This window comes from Cicer arietinum, chromosome 8, assembly GCF_000331145.2.
Source record: "Cicer arietinum cultivar CDC Frontier isolate Library 1 chromosome 8, Cicar.CDCFrontier_v2.0, whole genome shotgun sequence".
NCBI lineage: Eukaryota > Viridiplantae > Streptophyta > Magnoliopsida > Fabales > Fabaceae > Cicer > Cicer arietinum.
The window spans coordinates 735,770-746,627 of NC_021167.2; the positions used below are offsets into that span (position 1 = coordinate 735,770).

General features: G+C 30.0%; 1 protein-coding gene across 2 annotated transcripts in view; it reads left to right on the top strand.

Moving 5' to 3' along the window:
• Positions 1-6,267: 6,267 nt before the first annotated feature.
• The window catches only part of LOC101491413 (type IV inositol polyphosphate 5-phosphatase 7), a 5,427-nt gene continuing 836 nt past the window's right edge, over positions 6,268-10,858 (top strand). For both annotated transcript variants that reach the window (XM_004511331.4, XM_073364676.1), the window contains exons 1-11: positions 6,268-6,635; positions 6,742-6,838; positions 7,220-7,294; positions 7,386-7,470; positions 7,555-7,659; positions 7,889-8,582; positions 8,696-8,889; positions 9,019-9,127; positions 9,424-9,572; positions 9,673-9,937; positions 10,730-10,832. In XM_004511331.4, the coding sequence (XP_004511388.1) occupies positions 6,606-6,635; positions 6,742-6,838; positions 7,220-7,294; positions 7,386-7,470; positions 7,555-7,659; positions 7,889-8,582; positions 8,696-8,889; positions 9,019-9,127; positions 9,424-9,572; positions 9,673-9,895 (1,761 nt within the window). In that variant the 5' untranslated portion in view covers positions 6,268-6,605 and the 3' untranslated portion in view covers positions 9,896-9,937; positions 10,730-10,832. The remainder of the gene's footprint in view (positions 6,636-6,741; positions 6,839-7,219; positions 7,295-7,385; positions 7,471-7,554; positions 7,660-7,888; positions 8,583-8,695; positions 8,890-9,018; positions 9,128-9,423; positions 9,573-9,672; positions 9,938-10,729; positions 10,833-10,858) is intronic.

A 10,858-nucleotide genomic window follows, 5' to 3' on the forward strand; every position in this document is an offset into this window, starting at 1 on the left:
ACAAGAGATGTGCAAAATATCGTTTGGTGGTTGATTCAATCTTTACGTGAAAAATATTGCACAAGATTCATAATATTCATCATCTTTGCGTTGAATAAACCAACATTAATTGTTCCCCTTGATACCACTCGATCGATCGATAATATTACGGATTGGATTTAATTGTTTTCTAATGGTAGTAGCTTCTTTTAAAGTGCTCTTAGCTAACTAGTAGAGTAGTATTGCTTTACCAACTATGACTAGGTTTAGCAAAAGGCCAGCTCTAAGTGCTTTAAATAAATTAAATGAACAACTTTTCTTAAAAAGTTATTTATGGCTTTAGATTTTATGTATAAAATCGAAGGAAGAATGACACAAGGTTATATTTTTTAAAATGTTATATTAAATATTAAAAAATATATAATATTTATAAATTAGAATCAAATTTTATAAAATTTAACTTGTCTTATCCATTTCTATATGTATGTTTATATTTCTCTTAATAGTAGTAGTTTTAATTTTAATTTTTTATAGTTTATTTTAAATCGAACTTAATTTTATTGATCTATTAGTCTATTAAAATATTTAATAAAAAAATAATGTATTAAAATATAAGTCTAATATCTTATCTGAAAAATTTAACAAAAAATAGATTTTTAAATAAACTAATCAATCATTCTAATCATTTAAAAATATGAGTGAGATTCAAAAAAAATATTATTAAACGAAATATTTTATATAACTATAGTTTGATTGAGTCTACTTTAACCTTATAATTTAGATCAAATTTTGAGCGTCTTCTTCTATATTACAAAATATATTTTTTACTTTTTATATTTGAAACCAAAAAGAGTGAATTGTTTAAATTATATTTTATGATAACTCGTTTGAATGTATAAAAAAATATAAGTCTATGGTTTAATACAATGTATACAATCTAATATAACATTAATTAATAATGTTTTAATCAATTAAAAGCTTAGCCAGTCTATTATTATTTTTATCTAATATAATATTAATAATAAAAACATATTATTTGTAGTTGTTTAAATAACTATCATATTAGTCTTAGAAGATTTTTTAGATGACCTAAAATCAAATATTTTAACTAAATTAACGTGGATCCTCCACTAAAAACCATCTTTATTCTCTCCACCTCTCCATTTCTCTCATTAATTTAAAAAAAAAATTAAAAATATAAAAGGAAAAAAAAATTGATAAGAAAGATAAATAAATAGCAAGAATAAAAGATTTTCGATGGAGATGATCAACATCTATGCAACTCCTCGCATCTACTAAGTAAAGTTACATACTCTAATACCACCTAATCAAGTATTTATTGAGAAAAAATATTTCAAAAGTTTGTCTCTCAATCAATGTTACGTTAAAGAAAATCGCATCAAAATATCCCTTTTTCATCATATTCTTATTGAATCCGAAAACGTTGGTTATGCTTAATTAGATACCACCGATGAAGATGCTATATCTTGTAGGTTGTCAATACCCAAATATGGAAGACAATTAGATGAAGACTTTGCAAAATCGTGGGTCCATTTTATTTTTTGCTTTATTAATTTAGATATTTGCAATTACCATATGTGGCCCAAATCTCTTTAGTCTTTGCTACAATTCTCCCCTTTACAAGTATTTGGACTATTCAAAATAACTTTTTATTCCTCGTTGCCTCTAATCATTTCAAAGACCCAAAAACGTAACCATGTTGTCAAATTCCCTATTCATTAATAGTTATAATAATATATTTTAAATCCAATAACCAATTTTAAACTTTTATAAGGCTATACTAATGCTTTAATGTAAATTTTATACAATTTTCTTTTTGTACAACAAATTTTCTATTATGACAAGATTATGCTATGCTAATAAGATAACATTAATTCTATAAAAAAATATGGAAGTCTACTCATTACGCATGTCTTTGAAAATTTCATAAGGCAAAATGGGTTCTAATTAATTGGTCATGCCCATTTTTGTGCTTTAATCTTACTTCCTTCAACCATGTTACTTTCATGCATTTATTTCATCCACTACTATACATTCCCACTGATTTGATTAGACCCATTTTTTGGTCCCTTTCCTACCACTATCACTGTTCTTGCACCAATTGCTGAAATTCAGAAATTCAAATTCAATGGTTGTTAGTTATAAATAGCTAAACCTTTGACCTCAGCTAATGTTTCAGGTCTCACGTTACCTATTTTTTTATAGCTAATTTATTTTGACACAACACAATGCCTTAGAAAAAGCCACAATATTCTCCATTTGGTAATTGACACAGAGGAATTTGGATTTGGTGCATCTATTCATCGTGTAACCCTTCAATCTCGATCAAATTGTCTTAATTTTAAATAATTTTTGATTATTTTAAAAAATAAAAATTTAAACGGTCTAATTTCGATCAAATAGTCACATAATAACTTACTGCGTGAATGTGTACGATCAATTACTTCAACCAACTTAATTCTGATACAAAAATGTTAACAAAAATCCCAATATTCCCAAATAGGAGAGCTAATGCAAGTAGACACTAATTAGTGGAGAGCCTCTAAGAATTTCTTTTGGAGGGTGGGATTGTGCGATGGAATGTCTTTCTTTTATTTTATTTTATTTTTTATTTAGAAAAATGCTTCCAATTGCAGTATTGCGCCGTCAATAAAATGTATTTAGTCACTTAATCATATTAAAACCAGTGTTGATAATCAAGTATACTTACTAGTAAGACCCAACAATAATCATTAGGAAAAAACAAAACCCAATTTCAATTAAAAAAAATCCCCTTTTTTTAGGGAAAAATAAAATAAAATAATTCCTTGAAGAATAATTAGTGATGTTATTGCGGTCAAATGGGGGAGTTCAAAGTTCAAACTTGCTAACCATTAACCAAAGCCAAAAGTTAATTTGTTTTACTTTTGGAATATTTAGTTCATTTTGAGATGTTGAATGCTCGAGGAATTCAAAGGCAAGTAGCATGGACGGCGCATGAGACTCACTATTTAATATCGATGGGAAAGGAACTCTCTCCTAAATCCCAATGCATAAAATTAAATTAACTAAGGATTATTAACATAAAATTTTCATCAATATTACGAGACTCTTAGTTACATATGACATATTAATAATTATCCATGCATTTGGTTATGGTTTTGTTTCACTACTATTTTCAAGAAAATTTACAACATTAGAAGATGGCCATCTTAGTCAACCCATTGACTCATATTCATATATCACTATTGTATCACAAGGAAAACGCAAAAGATTATCATATTGAGTTAAAAACAATTATATAAGTAGATTGAATGTCGCTTTTTTTTCTTCAAAATTTGAAGACATTATATAAGTCTTGTAACTTATATATTATTTAAAGTTAAATAAGTTTTTAGTCATTATAAAATCTCAATTTATTTTTTATTTTTAGTTTTTATAAAAAAATTTGTCAAGTTTTAGTTCCTTAAAATTTTTTTGTATCCATTTTTTGTCTTTGAATTTAAATAAATTATTGTATATCTTTTGAATTTTTTTAAGCAATGTTTAGGATGTGTTTACCGACTACCTTGCAAAAATTTAGAACTTTTAAAATAAATTAATTAATTAAATATGATTTTTTAAATTTTTAGTTGTTAAAACTCATATTTAATTTATCATTTCTTAAAAAAATCTATTTTTTTGTTGTTTTTATAATGTCTTAAACATTGGTGCAACATTTGCGGTGGCTTCTATGAGTTAAAAGTAGTCAACATAGTGATTGTCGGGTCCGTCCAATACATGTAGAGGATTAAAACAAATTTTAATGAGTTTTTTAAAATATATTATATATATTCATTCATTAAATTAATACAATTGATGTTATGTAATATTTTTATTTCAATTGATAATAAAATCAATTGATCTAATATTGTTAAGACAATATTAAATTTAAATAAGATTTATATATTTTAATTTTAAAAATATTAAAATATAAAAAAGCTTTTTATTAAATAATTTTTTGAGATCTTTTAATTAAATAAAAAATTCATTTTTCATGAAAACCTAAACCAAATACTTTAGTAGTTTTATCATCTAACCACTCCGAGTGATTGAAGTACCAACACCACAAGACAATGAGACTAGGTAAATAGTATATGCCAAAAAAGGCCTTGAAATTGATTGGCATATAAACTCCCCAAAGTGTAGCATGCATGCATCACAACCATTCACCAATCTATGGAACCAAACATCACATTGCTCCCTAAAATGTGTAGTACTAACAAAGATGACAAATATATGCAAGAAAAAAGATAGTTTTTGAAGGGATTCATTGACATATCAAAAATAAGGAAACATCCATTCTTTTCCCAAGCATAACCATTATAGAATATGTATACTTGTGTTCCAAACATTCCTTGACCAACAAAACAAGAAGAAAAATAAAGTTGTATATAAAAAATGAAAGAAAAATAAATAAATAAATAAATAAATATACATAGAGATATATATGTGGCAAAAAAAAAAACATTATATGTCTACAACAAGCACCACTTTATCTTTTTTTCATTGTTTAAGTGCTTTTTGCTTTGATTGGAAGACATAAACCGGAAGAAGAATAGAGCTATTGGATACCTTACTATTGCTATACTATACTGTTATTCACTTTGCTGACTAGGGACAGCCTTTGTTTTTGTTCAGAGACTTTAAAGCTTGTCTTGATTTGAGGTTACCATTTCTTTTTATATCCCTTCAAGCATTCACTAAATACTAATTTTATAAATTCATTTAGGAGTTGAATTTTGGATAGTTTTGAAGGAAATATTTTAGAAGGCTAAATTTATGTGTTTAATTAATATATTTGAGATTTTAAAAATCAAATGAATGATTAGATAGATGATTGTGTGATATTTGAATCACAATTTTAATTAATTTTAAAAATATTTAGCGACTTCTTTTATTTTGAAAAGAGAAATAATTAAGCATTGTTTTCTATTTCTTCTATAATCGAATTTCAAATATTGCTTTAAGAAATTAATTTCTAATATCAATTATTTTTAATATACATCAATAGGAGAAATTGAACTGACGACTATTATATATGTGTAAAGGGAAATGTTACTTTATTTTTATTTTTATCAATTATAGTGTCATTTACGAGAAGTCTTTAAGTTTTAGCCTAACTGAAAAATGTCGATAGTGTTATGTTGAATATTTTGTCTCGAGTTCAAACTCATAATCTCACAGTTGTATGAATTAATTATGATTAAATTTATCATCGTGTCTAATGTATGAGTCGGACATTGTTCATATAAAATCATTGAAGGACTACTCTCAAGTTTGTCATTACATTCACATAATAATTAACTTCACAATATGAATAATACATCTCTCAGTTCGTCTCTAACAAATGAACAATGCAATAAAACAATATGCAACCATTGTCCATTAACACTTCCAAAAGATCTAAAATTCAAGGTGCTAGACACCACCTTGGAATCCACATGAAGTTCCACCCACCTAAAACCACGAGCTCAAGCCAACGATTCTGAAGCTCCAGAAGATGACAGATTAATGAATGAAGTCAACGACTTTGATGAAAAAAAAATTGAAATGCTAATTAAAAACGATGTATTTATGAAAATAATACAAACAAACTCTTTTGACATTTTAATTTCATTTAAATAAATTTAACACATATTTAAAAAATAAACAGATTGCATTTAAATCTCACTCTCAAAAGTTTTTTCGTGTTAAATAAACTTGAATCTTATTTTTAAAAGTTAATTCGACCGACCAATAAAAATATCCAAACACATATACATTTGATAATTTGAAAACATTAACAATGTAAAACTCCACCATGAAGTAACCATGTCACCTTAGAACAATAAATGATAGATATAGATAAAGACAAATAATATCATATAGACTGTCTGTATTTTTATGTTTACATAATCTACCATTTTTTGGAATGGATTCTTCCGGTCAAATTTCCTCATGTTTTTTCAAGTGTAATAATTTACCTACACCTTTTAATTTATATATTTAATATTTAAAATATTTCACCTTTTAATTTTGTATAGTTCATAGTTTACTAGATGCTTTATTCATTAGAGAGATCCGGTCCCACCATTTTTGGGATATAATTACAATTTCTAATATTTAATAATAAAAATTTAAATATAAGTTATTTTAATTAATATTTTACAATTTCATAAATATAATTAAAAATTTATAAAATTAAAAGAGTAATTCTAGCTTATAATTTGATGGTCCAATGAGCAATGAAATGTGATTCTGTGTCTCACTAAATGCGCTTTATTCCGTTCAAATCGAATAGTTTAGTGTTATGTTACAGAGAAAGAGGAGCTATATGTTTCCAAGAGAGAGAGAGAGAGAATACACAAACACTCACACACACATTCTACTTCACTTCATTTCGATTCAAACCTTTCTTTCTTTCTTTCTTTGCTTCTTCTACTTCATATTCCAAACATTCATTCTTTCAATACTTATAAGGGTGACTTGCCTTACCACTGTGTCTGCAAAATCACACAACAACATTTCAGAGTACCTTCAATTGGAAACTCTAACATTAAATAATAACTCATACTTCAGGACCTGTATGAAGTAGAAGATTAACAATGAGAGATGAGAATACCAACAAAACCAAGGTTTTTACTTCTTAATTAATTATATATCTTTTTTTTTCTTTTTCTAATGGGAAATTAAATTCAACATTTTGATTGTTTTGTGTGTTTGTTTGGTTAATTAATGAAGGTCTCATGGTCAAAGAGAATGGTCAGAAAATTCTTCAACATCAAAGCCAAAACTGAGGTCTCTTATCAAATTCAAAGGGATGCTGTTGCTTCTGGAGGTTGGTGTCTTTTAGTAATTTTATTTTCTTTGAAGTTTCACTTTCTATGAACAAAATCAAAGGCAACAAGATGCACAAGCTTCAAAAGTTGTATAATTTCTATGATTCTAGTTTGGTTGGTTTCGGAGGTACCTAGGTAATTACAAAATAGGACCAAATAAAAACACAAATGAAACCTAATGCCATTTTTTAAGTTCTGGTTGATTTTGTGTTTGAATACACTCAATTAGTTACCTGTGTCTCTCAATTTTTGTGTACACTGATTCTGTTTCACAAAGTGAAAGCATAATTTAATCACTAATACAAGGCATTCCCATCTTTCAATTTTTCAGCTTTTTGTGAATTTCAATCTGATGCATTGAAACTTGTTTCCTTCTTCAGGAGGTGGCTTAGAATACAGAAGCAGGAGTAGTTTGTCTGAGAGAGAGCCATGCACAATCAAAAAGAGCAAAACAGGTACACACTTTACCAATTGAAAATCCTTATTTTTTTTTAAAAGTGTTTACATTGATACAAAATCTTTATAATCCTTAATTACGATGTACAGAGAAATTTAGCAGGAACTCGAGTCAGGTCCGGCGAGGGAGAATGAACCTTGACCATCCTAGAGTTTTAGATGTCCACAACTATAGGTATGTTGCTTCTACGATCTTAATCAAATCTTGTTTTTCTATATTTAATTTCTCATGAGTGTTTCTCTTTTTCTATGTGAGTAGCATTTTTACTGCTACATGGAATGTGGCTGGAAGATCTCCACCAACTAATTTGAGCATCGATGATTGGCTTCATGCCTCGCCGCCTGCAGATATTTATGTTCTCGGGTAGGATTTGATTCTTGTTGACATCTTTTTTTAAAGCAAACATAGTACTATTTGTTCTAAGTGCTTTTTTTTTTTTGTGCACTGCGTTCATATTTCTTGCGTCCCTACGCACTTTGTGCGTGGCTTTACTGAAGCAAAAAATCCAAGCTTCGGTCCGTCTCAGGTGACACTGTGACTATATGAGTCTCCAAACATGCACTAAGAACACATTTATGTCTTTGTATTACAGATTTCAAGAGATAGTTCCATTGAATGCTGGTAATATCTTAGGGGCAGAAGACAACGGTCCTGCGAAAAAATGGCTGGCTCTCATTGGAAAGACTTTAAACAATCTTCCTGGTACTAGTGGAGGCAACGGATACTACACACCTTCTCCTATTCCTCAGCCGATGGTAGAATTGAATGCAGATTTTGAAGGATCGGCTAGGCAGAAGAATTCATCATTCTTCCATCGGCGATCCTTCCAAACAACTTCTAGCAGTTGGGGAATGGACAATGATCCTTCGACTGTGCAACCGCGACTAGACCGAAGATTCAGTGTTTGTGATCGTGTGATTTTCGGTAACAGGAAAAGTGACTTCGATCCGAGTTTTAGATGGGGTTATAGGCCTAGTGACTATTCAAGGGCAAGTGACTACTCTAGACCAAGTGACTATTCAAGATGGGGTTCATCTGATGATGACAACGGCCTCGGAGATTCTCCAAGTCCAGTCTTGTTTTCACCGATGTCTTATGGTGGGCCTGGTACCTCGGGAGAAGATGGATATGGCATGCCGGGACGCTCAAGGTACTGCCTTGTTGCAAGTAAGCAAATGGTGGGAATCTTTCTTACCATTTGGGTGAGAGGTGAATTGAAGGATCATGTTAAAAACATGAAAGTTTCATGTGTTGGTAGAGGATTGATGGGTTATCTTGGAAATAAGGTAAATTTTAAATCAACCATGATATAATATAATTATCCTTTTCTTTTTTAATTTTTCCTTTGAAAAATATTCATAGCGAAAAATGTTAATTACTGATTCTATTGTATTTGCAGGGTTCCATCTCAATTAGCATGTCGCTGCATGAAACGAGCTTCTGCTTCATTTGTAGCCACTTAACCTCAGGACAGAAAGAGGGTGATGAACTAAGAAGAAATTCCGATGTAATGGAGATTCTTAAAAAGACAAGGTTTCCGCGTGTTCATGGTTCTGACAATGAGAAGTCTCCAGAGACAATCCTTGAGCATGAGTAAGAATTTATTGGCATACATTAATATGACTAATACTTTTAACATGTCTATGTACTTGAGACCCCCATTGCGTTTCTTAATATATCATTGTCGTATCCATGTCCTAATTTTGAATTCGTTTTATTCAGTCGAATTATATGGCTCGGAGATTTAAATTATCGAATAGCCCTCTCCTACCGTTCTGCCAAGGCACTTGTTGAGATGCAAAACTGGAGAGCATTGTTAGAGAATGACCAGGTGCACTTTTTAGCCTTATTATATAACTACTTCCAAGGCCGACTCAACGTATTTTGAGGCAGGCCTAAAGCAATCATTAAAATGAGACTTTTTATGTAAGAAAGAATAAAATAACAATTAGATTTTACTACAAAGTATAGTTGAAACGTATTTTGAGGCCTAAGCAATCATTAAAATGTACTGCTTCCATTTTCTTTTCTTTTTTTCTTTCTGTTTTACCTTTCAACTAAATTCTTGTAAAATAAAATCAATCAATATGAATGAGTACTTACATATATCGACATTATTACTGACAGTTGAGAATAGAGCAAAAGAGAGGTCGTGCGTTTGTGGGATGGAATGAAGGGAAGATCTATTTCCCTCCAACATATAAGTATTCAACCAATTCAGATAGGTATTCTGGAGACGACAAGCACTCGAAGGAGAAGAGGCGAACACCTGCTTGGTAAGATCATCAGTCACTTAACCATAAGCAATAGGAATTTAGTAGTAAAAAAAGGCTACTTTATGTTGAAATATTGCAACTTATGACAATGTAAATATAGGTGTGACCGTATTTTATGGTATGGAGAAGGCCTACATCAATTATCTTACGTCCGCGGGGAATCAAGGTTTTCGGATCATAGACCGGTTTATGGCATATTTTGGGCTGAGGTTATGTCAAATCATGGAAAATTGAAGAAAAGTATGAGCTGTTCTCGGTCGAGAATCCAGGTGGAGGAACTTTTGCCATATTCCCATGGATACACTGAGCTGAACTTTTTCTGAAGGAAGAAGGACTAGATGTGAGATTTGTGCAGCCCTGTTCAAGTAAGCTCTCTATCCCTTATGTCAATGCTCAAAATTACACAAAATGAAGGTTTGTTTTCTTGTTGAGAATGCGACAGTTAAAAGAATCAATCCTCTAAGGATCTCTCCAGCCGCACCTTTGGTGTTAGATTAATCTAACTGTTAAAAGTACTACATCATCAGTTAGATTAATCCAACGCAACTTACGAGGTATGGTTGGGGAGGCTGAGAAGGCACACACCAAATAGACACAAAGAAAAATGGAAATCTACATAAACTCTTAACAAAATTGAAATCTTGATTTATTACGGTGAAGATATCTTACTGTTGGCATATTAAAGCCATTGGATGAAGTTTGGACAGCTCTAATTTTTTTTAATTTTGATTTACTAAGCTTAAAATATGAGTCGTCCGATATAAATTCAATAGTTTTGAAATCCTCAGTACACTATATTTTACTAAACATGTCCCCCCTCTCTCCCAAAGGGGTGTAGTCCTTCTTTTTTCTTATTATATTGTTGGCTAGACAATCAATAAGGCTAATCAGTCAAATACAGATTTGCTACAGTTTAAAAATGATTTAGTGATTGTAATTAGCAAATTAGTGTCATTAGATGATTAGCATTCTGACATCAGGAAATCAGATTCAAAGTATAAGTATAAGCTCACACGGTTCATGAGCTTTTAATCAAGTACTCTTACACATAGAGCATATCACTGATTTCATCAATACAATATTTTTTGTACTACTGTTTATTTTTCCCTCCTCTGAATTAGAAAACTTACAAATTTTATTCACCTATTACAATTCAGCACCTGGTCAACAAACAGGAGTCCCTTTGAAGATATTTATATTTATTTATTAGTCCTTGAAGATTGATGATAGAGACAAAGCATTTCCCAAATACCAAGAAAGGTTAGATTTATTTATTTTTACACTCT